This window comes from Cardiocondyla obscurior, linkage group LG18, assembly GCF_019399895.1.
Source record: "Cardiocondyla obscurior isolate alpha-2009 linkage group LG18, Cobs3.1, whole genome shotgun sequence".
NCBI classification, from domain to species: domain Eukaryota; kingdom Metazoa; phylum Arthropoda; class Insecta; order Hymenoptera; family Formicidae; genus Cardiocondyla; species Cardiocondyla obscurior.
Genome location: NC_091881.1, coordinates 2,319,388 through 2,337,740, shown reverse-complemented (window position 1 = coordinate 2,337,740; position 18,353 = coordinate 2,319,388). Strand labels below are relative to the sequence as shown.

At 40.7% G+C, this 18,353-nt stretch overlaps 2 protein-coding genes and 1 long non-coding RNA gene across 4 annotated transcripts in view; 2 read left to right on the top strand and 1 right to left on the bottom strand.

Moving 5' to 3' along the window:
* The window catches only part of LOC139109525 (uncharacterized), a 122,718-nt gene extending 116,897 nt beyond the window's left edge, over positions 1-5,821 (top strand). Inside the window, exon 8 of the long non-coding RNA XR_011546842.1 lies at positions 4,528-5,821. This is a non-coding gene — a long non-coding RNA (uncharacterized lncRNA). The remainder of the gene's footprint in view (positions 1-4,527) is intronic.
* A 2,262-nt stretch (positions 5,822-8,083) lies between these two features.
* Positions 8,084-16,969, top strand: Unc-76 (fasciculation and elongation protein Unc-76). Of its 2 annotated transcripts, XM_070668624.1 has the most exons (9): positions 8,084-8,530; positions 9,747-9,999; positions 14,991-15,113; positions 15,257-15,413; positions 15,495-15,603; positions 15,671-15,933; positions 16,096-16,171; positions 16,235-16,300; positions 16,456-16,969. In XM_070668624.1, the coding sequence occupies exons 1-9, from the start codon at positions 8,425-8,427 to the stop codon at positions 16,470-16,472; spliced, it is 1,170 nt and encodes a 389-aa protein (XP_070524725.1). In that variant the 5' UTR covers positions 8,084-8,424; the 3' UTR covers positions 16,473-16,969. The 2 variants fall into 2 exon arrangements, with proteins under 2 accessions (XP_070524725.1, XP_070524724.1); XM_070668623.1 differs by lacking the exon at positions 8,084-8,530 and having other exon boundaries at positions 9,200-9,999.
* Positions 16,970-17,241: 272 nt separating this feature from the next.
* On the bottom strand, positions 17,242-18,228 carry LOC139109523 (uncharacterized). Its single transcript, XM_070668638.1, has 2 exons — positions 18,002-18,228; positions 17,242-17,890 (listed from the first exon to the last, which is right to left on the bottom strand). The coding sequence occupies exons 1-2, from the start codon at positions 18,154-18,156 to the stop codon at positions 17,593-17,595; spliced, it is 453 nt and encodes a 150-aa protein (XP_070524739.1). The 5' UTR covers positions 18,157-18,228; the 3' UTR covers positions 17,242-17,592.
* Between the last annotated feature and the right edge of the window lie 125 nt (positions 18,229-18,353).

Below are 18,353 nucleotides of genomic sequence, written 5' to 3'. Positions count from 1 at the left end.
GCCGTACACGCCCTTGTAAAAGCGGTTTTGCCACGTAGAGAATGGAACATGCTAAAGGCAACGATTGTCCTCTCGATCTACCGCGCACACTTAGAAGGTCACTGGCAACCATAAAACCGTATCTAGAATTGTACACGATGCCTTGAAGACTTGGAAAAGATAGCGTTAGTTTAAGGCTATCCTTGTCTTAAATATGACCGATCGACTTCGCCTCTTTTGCTATCTTTTATGTGCAAAGCCGCGATTTACCTGCACGAGAGCCGAAACTGATCCGTTTCTCCGCGTCGTTTGGCATCCGCGTTCGTCGACGAATTAAATGTATTGCTCATCTTTGTAGCGAGAGATTAGCTGTTAACGAGCCGATGCGACTCGGTGATTTGAATCACGTGAGGCTGCAACAAGAATTATAAAGCATCTTCATGGCCATGGTGCGCTCGTGTACCACGCGTCCTTTGATCGCGATTTACGATAAGCCAAGCGATCGATAAACGATCGACAATGAAATATAATGGCCTCAATAAAGTGGTCTTTCAAGCATTTCTCAAAGTAGCCTTTCAAATCGGCTGCAGTAGCGAATCCTCGACAAACATACTACATAGTAGTCAGTAATTTCCGTATTCGATGCGAAGAGTAGGGGACAAAACGGACGGTGAACGGTGAGGTTTTGCTATACGAAGAACGGGAGAGCCTTTAGACGATTTATTACAAAGAAAGAGAAAAAAAGAAGAAGAAAAAAAAAATAAAATGCAGTCTTATCCTTGAAATACAGGGTGAATTGTATGATTCAATCGCCTTGAAGTATGCCCGTTGTTAATGAACCGGCTAAAATTTATGTTACTTCGAGCAATTACTGAACGGACTAATATATCATTGATTTTTTGTTAACTTTACCTGAACACTCATTTTTTAACATAGTATCAAATCTCGTCCTGTCTAGTGACTGGCACCGCGGCACAGCTCACTAGTTGTGTATCAATCGTATATCAATATCGAACATTTCACCGTGAATCAGATATCAAGTTTCATTTTATACATTCGTTGAATTCGTAATTAATTATTAAGTTAAAAGAAAAATTAATAAATACGTTAAAAGATGGTTGGCGTATAAAAAAAAAGTTGCGCGATAGAAGTACCCTAAGCTAACGAAAAAGGATAAAAAAATAATGGCGTGAAGTATCGGCCAAGGCAATTATGCGTCTTGTTGTTAAATAGAGGTTCTATAAAAGTAACCGAGGGTTTCTGGAATGAGAATGATCCTATTTTACCTTTAATTGAACGACACTAATGAGCGAGAAGGTCGACTTCACAAAGTCGACTTCACGATGCCGACTTCGGTGTGCGTCCGCGAATGTAAATTCTTAGAATGCTCTCGGTGCTAAATGAAAAACGAACATCGCAGTCTGCCCGACTGCAATCGCGTTTAGATTTCGATCGAATTGTTTTAATAATGCGTCCTTGAGTGACCGGTCTATCAAACTGCTATCGTTCACTATCAAGTGTTGCATTATGCATAATTCTTTGTCAAACACGGAGTACTTTTCGACGTACTTTTAACAGTCTCTTTTTATCGTAATGAGTTTGTTTAACTACTTTGACAAACTACAACTTAAACTTAATAATTTTATCCCCGAAGTAATCAAAGCTGGCAGTTGAATGTATGTAATTCTGCCTGTTTTCCGAGGCATTTAAGTCTGCGGAACCTCGTTAAAATTATTTCGCGAGCTAATATTGACGTGAGATTGCTGTAGGAATTAAACTGTTTACTGGACGGACCGACGAGATAGTGTTAACATGTTTAAATTAAGACGGAACAAACATATTCTATGATATATACGATAGATATATATATCCTTACATGTGTTTTTAAAATAAATGTCTGTCAGTTACGGGATAATATAAATTTAAATGAAGTATTACGAAATTAATTAATTTATTTTATCGTATTAAATCTTTAATGCTTTCTTTAAAATAATTTGTGACGTGTCGCACAATCGCAAACAATAATTTCAAGACGATAGAGATTGAAATCGGTTTCGAATTTATAAAAGCCAATTAGTTGGGCGTTTGGCTTCGAAGGCGTGTTTGCACGCAGCATCCGAGCGCGAGTGCCGTCGCGTGACGCGGACGAAGATTTGTCCGAATAAAGAGCGCAATTAGCAGCGTTATCTGCATCCGTCACGTATCACACGCGATCTGCGCGCGTGCATTAACGTTGCATCGGAACGAGATATGCGGTTGACTGCACCTGCGACAACAGCCTCGAATTCAACACCGTTTCGCTTCTGTTGCTCCGGATTAACGCTCTATTCTGCGCGCACGTGCATGCGGATGCTGGGATCCGAAAGCTAATGGGTCGACTCACATATCGCACAGTAGTTTTGTGCACCAAGCTGACTCGCCGAAAACGACACGCCGAGCGTAACGGAGATACTCTGGGAACAAAGTGGCGTTGGCAAGACTTTGACGGGTGCAACTCCACTGTTTGTCATTATTGAGAACTTACGGCTGTCGTTTTCATCGATACAAATGCTATCAATTTCATTGACAGCTTGCGTCTGAACGTGCGATGAAGCGTTATTGTTTTAGGCGTTAACATTTCACATAATGCAACCGTCTCGTTGAATGCCTATTGAATGATAATATGATACGTAGCACCTCAGGTTAATTAAACTCTTCTTCATCGAAGAGTTTTCCGATAATTTCTGAATACCCTTTTCTTTGTTTTAAAAGCTTGTTAAAAGTTAAATTTAAAATTTGCGATGCCTTTTTTTTATTAATTTTTTTTCTTTTTTTTTTCTTTTTGCGTTTAGGGTATAATAATTATAAAATATGATAACTGTAATAATTTAAAATAATTATTTTCATAACTTGTTTCAATCGTGACTTCACCTTCACTTGACGCTTTGTGTGGCACTTAGGAATTCGGCAGACGTTATTATTAGACATGAACACTTATATTCTAACGCGTTTCTTGCTATCTAAACATAGAATATTCGACTCTACTGTAGAGAACGTTTATAATATCAAAACTATAAAATCAAATATATAAATAATTTATCGGTAAAGGAAAAAAAAAGAAGAAACCGGTGAGCGACATCGCACATTTTCATTACAATTTATGAAAAAAAAAATTAAATTAAATTAAAATAAGCCACGGTAAAATACCGGCAAGTTAGTCTATCATCGACTTACCTGCTTAAGTGATAAATTTTTTTTACTGCTCACTTGCTTTCTAAAAAGACCGGACGTCCGTCGGTTTCCCGTAATATCACCGAAAGACACGACGTGGATGTTCAGCCCCTTAGTCGCTCTAAACCCAACTTTAGACTGATGATGCGAGAAGGACGATCGCAGATCAGGGGATCGTTACTGTCTAATAGCACATGTGTATATACACATGTCAGCGAAATCCCCCCGGATCTATTTTTCCATTAAATTTGATTAGGGAAGATCCGTAGCTATCAGAAATGGGGCTCTATTGAAGCACTTTCAACGAGCGGAGGCCTATACCCCGGGATATTAGCGAGCTCGTCGAGTGCCATTCGCAACAATCAAAGCACGGCGAAAAATCTTATTTTCGCTTTATCGAAACGTATCGCATTTTTATTAAAATCAAATATTGCCGGCGCGAATATTTAGAATAAAAGCGTTTCCGTCGTGGAAAAAAAATTAATAAATAGAATGAATGTAAATGTGTGTAATTGATACTATCTCGCGCGAATTGATAAAAATGTTAATAGCTGCTTGTTTTGCATAGCGGATTTACAACAGCACTTCCAACAAACGTACACGATTAGTTGCGCAATTCCCTTTCAAACACACGTATATCAAGTGACCAACTGGATTAAACGGGATCATTGCCATGAGTTCTCACGATTAATGCAATGCTGTCGTCACGAGGGAGTCGCTAATCGTAATGCAATTAAGATGTAATTAAAAGGACGTTGACCGTGTTCGCCGTGCAAATTTACCCGATTACGCGATTTGCGCTTCATCGCGGATATCGCACCGGCAATCGCTGCGCAAAGCAAACATAGATATTTGCATACGGGCACGGAGAACGATCCCGTCAAGATTATTTATTTAAAAAAGTATAATGAAATCTGAAACGTATCGGAGTCCTTGCTGCACCCGTTATTTAATATCGTCGGAAATTTTATTTCTGGTTTTTCCTGTAAGAATTTTATCTCGTGCATTTCATTGATATGCAACAAAATAATATATTCAGGAACGCCTTCCTGCTGTTGATTCTTTTTTCTTTTTTTTTTCTTATGTAATAAATAAAATATATAAACACTAAGTCGCTTATTATTTTCGTTAATATTCGAATTTTGTATGCACGACGATTAAAACTGCACATTGCGAGCCCGAAGCCACGCATTTACCGATACTTTTTCATTTACGATTGCTTTGCATAACAGATAACGGGCGAGCACACGAGATCACGTTGTGACTCACTCGCTTGCTTTGTTACGTTGCTTTTATTATTTAAATCTCAGTAACATTATATGACTTCTTTTCTTTCAGCAACGTAAAGCCGCGGAATTCTTCAAGAACGTTGGATATCACTTCGTTTTTCCGTTACACAACAACGTGTGCCTTTTTTTAGTTGTTAGTCAGAAGACTACACTAATTAATTTAATGTATTACTTTTACTAGGTTACTGGTTAGTTACGAAATTAATAAAGTTAATGTTTCCCTATATAAGTTTATGAATATTAATATCGATACTTGTGCTGGAAATAACGAAACATAAATAGGGGCGAAACGTATGTATATGACGTATGTAAATATAACAGTGTAGAATAATTATAGCTTGCGATTAGTTACCTTGTAGGCCGCCAACATTATTACTACTTTGAACGTTAATAAATTACTTAAAACATTTATGCGATATAAAATACGTCATCGTGCATTTATCTTACATTTCGAGTTTTTTTCCACGCGAAGACTATACATATTTATCGTTCAATTTTTCAGCTCCCTTTTTATAATTACAGTCGGCAAATGATAATAAATACCTGCATAATGCCGTATACGATAGACAATTATGTCATTTTATGTTAAATTAGTTCTTGTTTTATTTATTTTAATCCCGATGTGCTTAGAATATTACTCCAAGTCAGAAGAAATATGTTTGCAACATTTTATAATAATTACGAATTGTTGAACCTATTTAATCAACATTAATTACCATCGTATACGCAGACGGTAACGGGATTTTTATGTCGCCTTTGAAAAATAACTCAGAAATGTTATCGTACGCTTATCTATTGTATGTTAGGTCGCAGATCTTATTACGATTCAAATATCCAACGTTCGTTATTATGTAGCGTAATGAATTTTTTCTTTATTAATATTTGTTCTATTTTCAGCCTCCATTCTCAATTCATCATTAATCATTCTATAATTCTATTAAGAGGCACAACTGGATCACATAATAATTTACAAGGTTACTTTAAGACAAAGTAGCGTACGATATCCCTTATGAATTACAACTTTTCCGTCAGCTCTGTATGCAACTGCCTTTCATGTGATGAATGAACTTTATTACTAATCTGGAATTACGTTAGTAATTCGCACGACGCGTGAAAGTTGTAGGATCAACAATCCGTTACAATTAATTAAAGTAAGTCTAACATTGTATTCGTTGTTACACATCGCGTATTATCGTTCCACATACGATCAGGGGTGCGAAATCGTGTACTGATCTCGATTCGCGTTCAAATGCAACGGAGAATCAATGGGATTATTTGATCTATGTATAGAGAGCACATCTTGTGCGTCATTTTTATTAAAACATCCGGTAATGACAAAGAGATTTACGATAGGTGTTATACCAAGGTTGACTACAATCCCTCTATTCTTTCTATTCGCTGTCCGCCCACACTTACACAAGCTTATTTATTAAAGCGTGACGTTGAAATGAGACGTGACAGTGTTCAATTTCCCTTCGACACTTTGTGATAAATGGGGATCGAGCCGATTCGTGAAGGAATGCAGAATTTCCGGCGGTTCGTTCCGGAATCTGGAGAAGAATCGGAGGCGAGATAACGAAGGGTGCTCTTGAGCAAGTCATTGCGGCAAGTCATATAAGGCGAAACAACGTTCGAGTTAATTTGAACATGACGATTTTAATCTGAAACTAATTTTTTAATAAATTGAAAAAAATTAGTTTCAGACTATAGATTTGAATTTTTATACTGCAGATGAGATATCGTTTTCCATCCCTCTTTCATTTCTCTCCCTTTCGGCCTTTCTCGCACTCATCGCGCGGTAAACTCCGGGGTGTATCAGAAAACGTATGATTAACTTATAACATCGTCAAGAATGGAAATTAGATTTCACGTTCTTTCGAGTCCTGCAAGATGTAAATCGCTTTGCTCTTATATGCAATTCCGCAATGACGGAACACTTTTTTTGTAACATCAAAGCCTGATTAATTTATGTTTATCAGTTCACTTCAATGGGCGGAGATATATTATAAGCTCATTGGAATGGTTTTTGCGTTGTACAGAATAAACGGTACATTTCGATGGAGATTTTCCATCATTAATAACTAATTAGCTTTTTTTTTAATATTCTCTTTTATTATTATTTATTTTAATTTTTTCAAGTAATTTAAATTTAATTATTTCACTGTTGATTTAAAAATTACTTTCAATTGGTGTCTATTTCAAAATACCGATTTATTTAAAAAGAAATGCAAAGCAATTTGTACATCAATTTTTAATTGTAATTAATGTACTCTTTATACCAATATGTCGAGTCGAACAAGCCTCTAATTAATTTTCTTCCACTCTGTATTTATAAAAAATTATTGTTAAGCGATACACGTATCGAAATATGGAAAAGAAGAACCCTTTCTGTGTCCTTTATATCAACCGCTTATCCACAGCTGTTTGCTATCGCCTATATGTCGAGTTTTTATCCGATGAGTAAATGTTTTCAGCAAACTTGCATTTAAAAATAAGTAAGAAATATAAAAAAATTAATAATAACAAAAATAAAGAAAAATTAAATTGTTAAAAAAGAAAAAAAATAGTTTTCATCGAAGTACCACCGGATATTGACTTCGCGCCAACTTTCTGTTCTAGTTGCTTTTCCTTTCGCGAGATCGCGCTTTATTCAGCAAGAGACGAACGAACCGCAATACCATACAATACATTATACCTTGAAAGATAGATATGGCGACGGCAGCTAACGAACGTAACTATAGCGTCGTGTGCGTCAAGTTTCACATGTAGTACCACATGTATGTACCGCGCCGGCCGGATTGCCGAAGACCGATTTTTTCCCCGTTCTCTCATCCCCCGTCGCCTAAGGTTACGTATGCTAGCCGCTGTCGCCGCAGAAAATGCCATATTCAAACTTTTCCATAAAAATATGTATATTGGCTTTCGTCGAGTGTCTTTGAAAAAGTTGAATAACTGCTATTGCAAAGTCGTCCGTTTCTCTTTCATTAGCTCTGATTCTACCTTGTAAGTAATCTGTTATTCATCTCAACGACTCACGAACGAGTGAAAAGTGGACGAAATCTTAACGAAATGTTATTTTATTTGGCGCAGGTGAATCGAGCTGGGTGATTAACGGGCTCGCCTCTATTCGTCGAACAAAAACCGGTAACGAGATCAAATTGCATATACGAAATCCGCGTATCTACATCGATCTGTTCTATTTTCGACGAGTGGGCACGGTTATAACAAATACCCGCGACCGAGAGCAAACTTCATAGCCGACAACTTCATTCCTCGGCCGGTAATTTTGTGTTAAATCTCAACGACGCGAGTACTTTCATAAAAAATAATTAATAGTCACCTAAAGTAGCTAAATGCAAGGCGTATTTGTTGGGTGTCAGGTAAAGCGGAGATGCGTTTCGCGAAAGCCGAGAACGCCTTTGAGCGATACGCTTCTGACCGTAGAGACGATTCGTGACACCGGCGCGGTCCAGCCAGTGGTCGCCATGGCGACCAGCATCATCTTCCCACCATCGCCCTGGCCTACGTAACCCACCACCACCGCCGCCGTCGCCACCCGTCGACGAGCAGCGAAGAGGAGCAGGTTCCCTCCGCGGCTCCCACCTCGCGTCAGGCGTCAGTCGCTCACAGTCGTTTCGCTCGTGTCGACGAGGGGCTTGTCGCGCGCACGTTCAACCGTCTCGCGTGTCGCGCGCGCGCGGGTGTGTGTGTGCGTGTCTGCGTGCGTGCACGCGCGTCGTCACATCTCCATGCTCCGGCCGCGTCGTCGACGTCGTCTCGGCGCGCGGGATCTCGTCGGGTAAACGGACGTTCGTTCCGTGACCTGTAAAAAAAAATATAAAAAAATAATAAAAAGAACAACGACTAGCTCGAAACACACACGCCTCGGCCGCGCGACGCCGAGATCTCTCCGTCGCGCCCCTGTGGTACTCCCTCACGTTCAATAATGAGGGACATGGCAGGTAAGATCGCCGAGTTGAAGTTCGAGGCACCCCTCGCGCGCTTCGAGGAGGAGGACACCGCCAGCCTGAAGAACATGAACCTCCTGACAGGTGCGAAACACTTGGTGCGGCCTTACTTGTCCCGGCGTAACGCGCCCGCGGCGATCTTCCTCGCTCCGGCCTTTCACGGCCCGTGAGGTCACCGAAACTTTTCGAAATCGTGCGACATAAATCCCACGAGTCGTGGCATTATTTTCGGTCGTTGCGTTTTCTACGTCAATTTTAGACGATTATACTGCGCGCGCGCGCGCGTTCTCGGGCTCGATTTGCTTTATCAGACGACCGCAACTTTCGCGGAAATGTGAAATCATTGATGAATCCCTCCCCGCCAACGATGATGTAACTATAACGCGACGCACGGCCTGAATTTCGATTTCCTCGAGCAGTAAGTAATGTTTTTACCGAGGCGCCGATGCGGCTCTCGGCGTTTGGTCTGAAATCGAAGACTACTTGACCATCTTGAACTATGTATACCGCCCTTAAAACGTTTTCTTCTCTTTTCTTTCTCTTTAGCGTGAGGGACGGACGACGGGCGCGCTCCTCGGGGATCGACAGGTGTTACGAGCCTCGGAATTTAGCGCTGACGGTTCTCGGCCGGGACGCCTCTTCGCACTCGGAATTTTTTTACCTGCCGCGCGACAACGGGAAAACGGAAAAGCCAGGTTGACTCGGCTCGGGCCGGGCCTTACTCCGAATTTATTTCTGTCGTTCGACCGCGCGTCGCCCCAAAACCCACCGCTGCTCAACTTCGCGGTGGGATTCCCTCGAATTCGCTCGGAATGCCGTGCTCCTCGCCTCGCGAACGCAACGACGGATCCTCCGCACCGATTTAATATCAAGGCCATCGAATTTCGTCCGCCGACGACGAGCGACTCGAAATCGCGGCGAACGACCTTCCGGATTTCGTCCACGAGGAAATAATAATTAAATTAGTGACTCGTCGTGGGTCAGCCAGCAACGTCGGGCTCGCAGCGTGAAGAAAAATATGCGCGTATCGCGAAATGGATAAGAGATCTATCTTGCACCGACGCGACGACATCCGATAGCGCTTGATATTGCGACCTCGGTTCACCTTTGCGTATCCCAGCGTTCGCATTAAAGCGCGACGCGGCGTAATTGAGCGGATTAGAATTTAATTTATTGGCAGGAACGATGTATAAGCCTAAGGAAAACGTGTCAACGTCCCGCGAAATTAGACGATATATACATTATGGATCGCCGCCCCACCAGGTATTCGTATCCCGTGACCATTTTCTTCATTCGACAGAACAACTACTGGACGCCACCCTGGAGACTAGTTACAACGAAACCACCAACGCGAACGAGCCGCCTACAATACACGAAAATGACACGGACATGCTGCACGAGGGTACGTTCAGCCCATTCAGCGGCAGCCTCGAGGACCTCGTCAACACCTTCGACGAGAAGATCACCTCCTGCTTTCGTGATTACGGCACGGACGTCGAGTCGCTGGCGCCAGTGCAGGTGCGAACGCAAGAGGAGATTATGAACGAGTGCCAGTAAGTATACCCATAATTAATAATTACCCTAATAACAGGGGCTTCTTGAATGAGGCAAGATCGCTATCGCGTGTTAAAGAACGACCTGGCATTCTTTTTAGTGGCGAGAGGCTCCCGTCATCACTCGTGAAACCCCATCTCGACATCTAGTGTTTTCCAGCGTATTGACGCAATTACCTTAATTGATCTTAATTAATCGCGTTCGTAAGTGGTGGGCTCTTCAGGCCTGCCTTTGCGAGAATCCGGTCGCGAGCCGTACCGGTTTCTCGCCGCGGTATCGGCGGAAAATAAATTACGTCGGCGATGAAACACGGAGTACACGGTTTATTTGAGAACGATACAGGTAAACGCACGTGTGCATTACGATCGGTGTTTACGTTTTGCGGACTCCGGTCGGCCCGCTCCGTTTCTCGGCTACGAAAGTGACGATCTGCTGCAGCGGAAATAATCACTTATCGCATTTACCGTTAACCCATTTATTCGTCATAACGCCCGTGATACGCAGTGCGCAATAACGGAGAGCCGACTTCACTGGGGGAGTGGAGCGCGGTCCAGTAATCTATTTCATCTCGCGAGATTATCCTTCGCGCTCTCTCTTTCCTCCGGCCGTCTTGTTCTTCTTCTTCTCTAAAGCGCGTCAGCAATTTCACTTAATGTCCCGTTTAACGCAGCGCTGCGGCACGCTGCAACCCAATTACGGCGCCGTTGCTCATCTGTATCAGCGATCCCAGCTTCCACTTGGATGGGAAGTCTTGAAATTGTCTCGCGTGACGCAGTTTTTAATTAAAATGAAATTGGGAGGATATACGTATTCTTGGCAGTCGCGTTTAAGTTAACACGGCGTCTTGTCTTCATTATTCGAGATAAATTAATTTTTTTTTAATGATAGAAGGTGGGATTTTTTAAATGCTCCCGACGATATTTGATAGTAATCGATTTCCCACAGTGAATAAGTATGTCGGCACTGTTAGTATACTCTCTACGCGATGTTTGCGGCACACGTTGCGGCTTTCTCTCCGAAGTAGCCGCAGCGTCAGTGCTCGGGACCAAAAAAAGTGCATCTCGCTCGTGTGACTCGTACAGCGTTACTTTTTAATCCAGTTATTCGGGTTGGTTGGCGACAAAGATGCCGTTTTGATTCTCTCTCATCCGCGATGTTGTTGCCAATTTATTTTCAGCCAACCGTGCTGATAAAGCGACGAATCAATTATACATACGGTATTACCTCAATAATAAAAATAACTGAGCGTTTGCGAATCTGGAACACGAACTCGTCTTCTTCGGTACTTTTAACTTGATGCTATATAAAATTAAAATAAGGTTCGATCCATTTAACTTGATTTTGATAATTAATACTTTTTAAGAATATAATATATATTTTAAAATCTTAGACTTGAAACGAGAATCTTAAATCTTTCTTTCTTATCCGCCTCACGCACAGCGAACATATACATTTAACGCCGTATGATGAGATCGTTCAAAGCAACCTTGACGGGCATCTCCGGCGAGACATGTTGACGCAGGCATGATTCAAGCTGCGTCATAGAGGCAAGCTCGTCTTACAGACGCACTCGCAACATGATATAACTTCTAACCGAGCCCAAAAAGTAAGTGGTTGCTTTTCAGATTCTCCGTCAGGTTCATCAAACCGATAGATATATCCATAATATTGATCCTTTACATCGGGTTACGGTAACTAAATATTATTTCGAAGCGTCAGACTTTTTTAAAAGCATTGTCTTGTTTTTTTGTTTCTTATTTTTTAAATACCTCTGCCTGCAGTTTCTCGGCCTCCCGGATTTTTGGCCACTTCGAAGGGTCGAGGCTTCACGCTACGGCGAACAATTCCGGCTAAATATTTTAGTCGTGGGGTATGAATTACAGTGACGACACGCTCACGGACAAGACAAGGCTGCACGTCCTAACGAGCACACAACCGGGCGGCAGCAGGTGAAATTCAACGAAGCGCGAAATTGTCTCCTCTTCCGCGCGCAACCACGCACAAAGCTGTTAAATTTACATTGGATCATTCGCCTGGTCGTCTGCCCTCATGCCGCGATGCCGCACGATTTTCTATCGGTTCGTTAATTTCTTTTACACAAGCGCGAGGTAATTCCCATATACGCTGGTTTCTCAAAGTACATCCCCCAATTTTTGTTCGGTCATCCCTGTTTGTCGACGTAAAGAAACGCAGCGTGTATTTTTTTACAGACTCGCGAGAGGACTTTGAGAATTTAACTGTTCGGAAGTGTGCGACAAACTCTAAGAAGAATCCGAAAGGAAAAGTATTATTAGCGGCACGGAAGAGCTTTTCGAGGAGGTCGTGATGAATGAAAGAACAGCTTGGGCGAGTGACGCGTTTCCTTTTCCTTCCGGCCTTAATCTCGCCTCTCTCTAAGAATTGGTTTTCCTTCGAAAGGCCGGTTTAAATGCCACTGGCCGAGTTCGATTGACACATGACGCTTACGAAAGGGCGTTTGCCGAGGGTGGCATTACTCAAATGACACGTTCTCTCCGTTCCACTGACTAATAAGGTCATCGACCTGATTGCGATTGCGACAAAGCCGCAGCGGCGATGCGAGTGCACGCGTTTGCGAGGCGTTTGCATTCTCTGTTGCGTATCACGTGCCAACGTTCGTGGCGTTTAAAATGCGATTTTCACGTAATTTTTCCAGCCCGCACTTTCTAACGCGAGGCTGAACGCCAGCCGAGCATCGGCCGCGCCGGAAACGCGTGTCGGCCCCAGATTAATACGCCTGTGCTCCCAATTTGCGCGTATCATCGTCAGATCATCGTCGCGTGCAGTACACGTAGTATGAATTTTTCAAAAGTCAAATTGATTTCCACGAAACGGAAAGTGGAGACCGGCTAAGTTCTACGACCGATCGATCCGCGTATCAAAATGGTGAGATACAATTGAGGTCCGAGCTAGCTTTCGAAAGATTTGCGCAAAAAGCAATGTACGGTCTCTCTTCGAAAATATATCGTTCTGATTTTCCGCGTCTTTTTTTTCTTTTTTTTTCTTTTTCTTTTATTCACGTTTCCGCGTTTCTGCGGACGAGCTGACGTACGGGAATAGATGATTTCCTTCATTGGTAATTTACAACTGTTTTGATATTGACGAAAACGCGTGACATGAAAATTTAATCTCTGTTTTGCTCCTTCGTTCGTGTATCGAGCTACACCACCCTCCGAACGGGGGACGAACGTCAATATCGGCGCGCACGCGCCTCGGCTGGCGACGGGGTGCATCCAGGGGGTGAGCCACAGTGGAGAACTTATACGTAGAAGCTATAAAAGAATTCATTTAATTTTAATTAAGGAGGAATTTATAACTTCTGAAATTCTCTTCTTTTTCTTTCTCTTTTCTCACGTCTACCCTTCCCCTAATTTCATGGATTTCGCGATGCAAAAGCGATTTAAAAGACTCGATACAGAATTGCGAAATCCCCATCTCTCGAAATTACGCTTTCCACAATCACCGAGGGCTTTCCTTCGTCCTTTTTTTTTTTTTTTTATATCCCCTTGTGCTCTCTGCGAACGTTCGGGGTGGAAAAAGAAAACAGATTTGCTTGGCAAAGGCCTCGTACGTACCGTGCGGTATAAAATGTCTGCCTTTTCGATGCGGACAACGTGTACGCTGGAGATAAAGCCACTTTACATTAATCAGGGGCTCAAGTGGACTGAGTTGACCTCGATTTATTAACCCACGGCATCAGATGGCCGATCAATGCGTTGACTCTCTTTTTCATGTGGCAATCATTTTTCTGTGTGCACAAACTCAAGTGCGTGCAGACGCATGCAAATATCGCGCAAAACAAATGTCTAGTATTCTCAATATAAAATTTTTTTCTGAGATTTTTTTTTTTTAGATTTTACGAGAAAGGCTTGCTCGATAGAGAAACGGGAAGTCTGTCGGTTTCTTTGTCAAGCGTCTGTTCGAAGAAAAAAAAATGTGGGAAAATTACGTGAGACGCGCGATTATACGACGAACGTTAGCGAAATTGAGATATTTTAAGAGCCACGGGGCTTGGTACGACTCGTGAAGCATGTGACTTCTATCATCTATCGACCAGGAGGGTCGCAGGACATCGGAACAAGAGACGGGAAAAGAAATTAATAACTGATCGATATTCCAGTCCGCCTGAGGAGATATTACATCGGTTCGAGTGCCGTTTTCGCTGCCACGGCGATCCCACGAGATGTATTGTTCGCTAATTCGCGCCGCAGGAGTCCGCCGTTTCTGGCCGGGTTCTTTGCATAAAAAATCACTTCCTCCGGAAAAACGGCACGGCGCCGTTGACTTACGTTTTGTTTGTACGCGATTAAACGTCTTATCTATGCAGTGCGTACACGTACAGCGCGTAACGCAGGAAACGCCCACAGCCGGCAAATGATTCACGCGGCGTCCTAGAAAGTCCCTCGCTCTCATCACCATAGAGGGTCCTAAATGCGTCGGATGGCACTGCTTGCACGGGTGTTATACAAATAATATAAGGCAGGGATTAAAAGACGAACTGAGACCTCTCTGTGGAGGAACTCGTGTCTTTCTTTTATGTAGGGATGCCCCGAATGTTTGCACGCTGCGGCACAATGCATGTTGGCACGGCTCAATAATATCGCGACATTATATCATCCTCGTAGGAACATCTGCATTTATTGATCGCGCATTACACATCGTGCTCTCGTAAATCGTGTCCTTCGTGCTAAAATTACTCGACATCTCTGTCACGCATTCTCATTAACCTTTAGGTGGACGCCGGAAACTGTTGTAACACCTCCGTGAACAAACGCTTGCTTTATCCATGTGTAAAGAGTTATACTATATCATAAGAGAAAGAGAGAGAAAGAAAGAGACAGAGAGAGAGAGGGACTAGAAATTATATTTAAATATTAAAAATATAAAGAGATATTTTAGGTATTGTAAAATAAAAATGGAAATAAAATAATAATTGATTAATATTGCTAACGTTGAACTTTGTTTGTTACAGGATGTGGTGGACGATCACTGGAACTTTTGGGAACATATTGCCGATCGATTGGAGTAAATCTTATGCGAGAAAAATGCACATGCCCGCTTTAAATCTGAACGAAGCGCCTGCTTCGACGGAAAGGTATATGCGTTTCGCATTTTTATGCGTTCAGCATTTTAAAAGCATTAAAATGCAAATTTTCGAAGCTACTATTTATCGTGTTTGATTGATTAATTTTTTTGTCACGTCGCACGTTGTAAATTCAGCACTTTTGTTTTTTATAGGCCCGAACTGGAGGATTTGAGTAGCGAGGACGAGGCAGTTGCCACAGATTTGGATATGCATGCTTTAATCTTATCAAGCAGTACTGATACTCACAGTCCGGAAGAGCCGCTGAAAACTGCCGAGGAAGTTCTTCGCGAGATAGATGATATAATGCAGGTATAACTGCGACGCAAAAAGAGTTCTTGTCGACGCGACGATAATTAAATGAGTGGTTAATGATTCTTGTCGTCACCGTAGGAAAGTCCATCAATGGAACGATCACCGGATTCAGAAGGTTCTTTATTAGACAGCGACGAAGCTCTGGAGAGAAGTAGAGAAGTACTTGGGTCACCACTTCACGAGAAAAGTATGTTTTAAGACGCTAATTTAATAAAATACCAGTATATATTATAAAACGTTAAACATACTTTTAGAATTAAAGCAACTGTCCTCCAGCCAACTAACTGAACTCCTTGGAGAAATGGAATCCTTGGTTGCGGCTTTGAGTGAAACATTAATCGCCGAGCTTGCGCTTCGAGACGAATTAGAATACGAAAAAGAACTCAAAAACCAGTTTATCTCTTTACTATTAGCTGTGCAGAATCGACGTAGGCAGCATCATGTCACAAAAAAAAGAAATCAAATGCAGAATGGTACTAGTCCGTTGCCGCAACATAGATCTTTGCAAGAGCCGAAGGTAACGTATATCATTATATGTCATGCATATACGTAGTGACGAGTTTTACGTAATATTAGGAATGTTTTAATATAAAATTATATTTTTAAAGAAAAGTTTCTAATCGTGTTATCCATAATTGAGAGAAAAATTAAAATAAAGAAATTATTATTTTTATTATAGTACCTGACGACCGTTATTCCATATCATACAGACAGTGGTCCACCAGACAATCAAGCCCTGCAAGTACTCATTAAAAGTAAGTGTTTTGTTATAGGCTATGATTTTATGTATTTGAATATTAATATTTATTTAATTGCAGTATTAAAGGCTATTAGCGAGGATAGCCCAACAGTTCCCACTTTGCTAACAGATTATATACTCAAGGGTAATTAAATTTTCAATATTTTATTTTCAACTTCTACTCGCTAAATTTTAATAATTGCTTCAGTTTAACATAGGATATACAATGATATATATAATTACCACTAATTTTTAATAACAGCTTAAAAAGTACTTGTAAAATTACTATTTCGATTTCAGTGTTATGTCCAACTTAAAGCAAAATGTGTGGAAACGAAAAAACGATATCGGCGGAATATCATGTGCTCTCTTCTTCTTGCCAGTACGCTTTCAGCCGTCATTGTGCCGCATCTCATTGCGTAACTAGCTTTTAAGTTGTACTTCAGTCACGCTCGATTATTATATTGGCTGTAGAAGTAGATAAGGGGTCTGATATTCTATCTAGTCTTAATTTATACATTACGGTATGTATATTACTTGCTTAAAGTATCATAAGTATATTTTTAATAACTCGCGTAATATATATATATACATATATATATAAATATACATATTATTGACTCGCATTTGTCATTTTCTTACGGTTTTCATATTTATATTGTACCATGACTCGCAGCAATTCAGTTTTGTATTTTTTCTTGTACATAAATCCCCCGGGGAAAATGCTTTCATGCAGAGTCATCGCAAAGACAGCACAGAGCTCCTTACCTAGGATCTTACAAATTGCTATTTGTGTAGATCAGTTTCTATTTAAGGAATTCGATTAGTGTACATGGTTGTAACGCTAGCTAATAATCTAGAAATACTTCATTCACCGATATCAGCTCAAAATCGAAAATCTCGCAATGACGGTCAGCTAAATCACCTTGTTCCACCATACGATAATGTAATTGTTCTCACGCAACGCGCAAAGTTCAGGTCACTGTGTTTGTCAAAGTAAAAAAAAAAATAATAAAAAAAATAATAATTAAAAAAAAAAATAAATTGAACGACCTCATTGCTTTCGGAATAATTTAGTTAACTTAATTACATTATTACTTGTATCCTTACACCTCAATTCCTCCATCGTTATTTGTTTTCCAATTTCAAGCAAAATATAATAAATGCACATATATTGGACAGATATCATACTTTATTATATGACAATGATAAACAATATATTCGGTTTGATATTACCATTAAGTATAATGACAATTATATAAAAATTTTGAAGATTAGCCTTTGCAATATCGTACAGGACATTGTGGGGCTAAACAGCTAGGTTGATAGCAACAATCTGAACCTCGACGATACCATTTGCTCGTCTAAAAATAAGTTGTATAATTGCATGGGTGTTCTACTTTAGGATATAATGTGTACTCAAAATTAATGTGATAATTATACAGATCCATAATAAATCTTGCTGACTCGCTTCAAATGATTAAAATTATTAAAAAATATACATACACCCTGTTGAACATAGCTGTAGCCAGAATCAACATGTTTTAACGCCGATTCAACAACACGTTTATCAGAAAATTTCAAAATTATTGCAGTTGAGCAATAGGTAATCAGAGGCCTTTTGGAAGGAAATGTCCATACCGGTTTACATTCATCAGGGCTAGGTTTAACGTACCATGAATCAGGATCATATCTACGATCGTATTTAACGCACATCTTCGGTTTATTGCTACGTCTGTAATTAAGGCATTTTTTTTAATTCTCCACGCTAATTGAATTATTTGTGGAGACTACCAACAATTCAATTTAAGCTTCTGTCATTAAATAAAACGTATATTTTTCTCACAAAGAATCCATCTTCGCAAAAAGACATTTTAAACGCTGTAACTCTTGACCGGTACTACATGTTCTATTTGAAAAGCCCCAATTTCCAAGTGCTTCTGCTACACCGGTACCAAAGCCTTTAGAAAATTCATACGTGCACGGCATCGGCATCGTCATTGTTGCTATTTTTTTTTCGAGAAAGAACTACTTATTAATTTTGAAAATGTCTTTTATAAATGTCGCTCTACAGGAAGGAAAACAAATTCATTGGCTGAGTGAAGTTTGCTGATGTGCAGCTTTCATACTTTTTTTTTTAAACAGTCGCATAAATGCAGATACATAACGTGAAATTCATACAAGCCAATAAATTTGGT

Bases quoted from the DNA above. Each gene is read 5' to 3' on its own strand.
- Unc-76 (XM_070668623.1), top strand. From the start codon at position 9,632: ATGTATAAGCCTAAGGAAAACGTGTCAACGTCCCGCGAAATTAGACGA. The intron at 15,114-15,256 runs GTATATGCGTTT...TGTTTTTTATAG, and splicing joins GCGCCTGCTTCGACGGAAAG to GCCCGAACTGGAGGATTTGA. The intron at 15,934-16,095 runs GTAACGTATATC...TTTTTATTATAG, and splicing joins GATCTTTGCAAGAGCCGAAG to TACCTGACGACCGTTATTCC.
- LOC139109523 (XM_070668638.1), bottom strand. From the start codon at position 18,156: ATGACGATGCCGATGCCGTGCACGTATGAATTTTCTAAAGGCTTTGGT. The intron at 17,891-18,001 runs GTGAGAAAAATA...CCTTAATTACAG, and splicing joins TTTGCGAAGATGGATTCTTT to ACGTAGCAATAAACCGAAGA.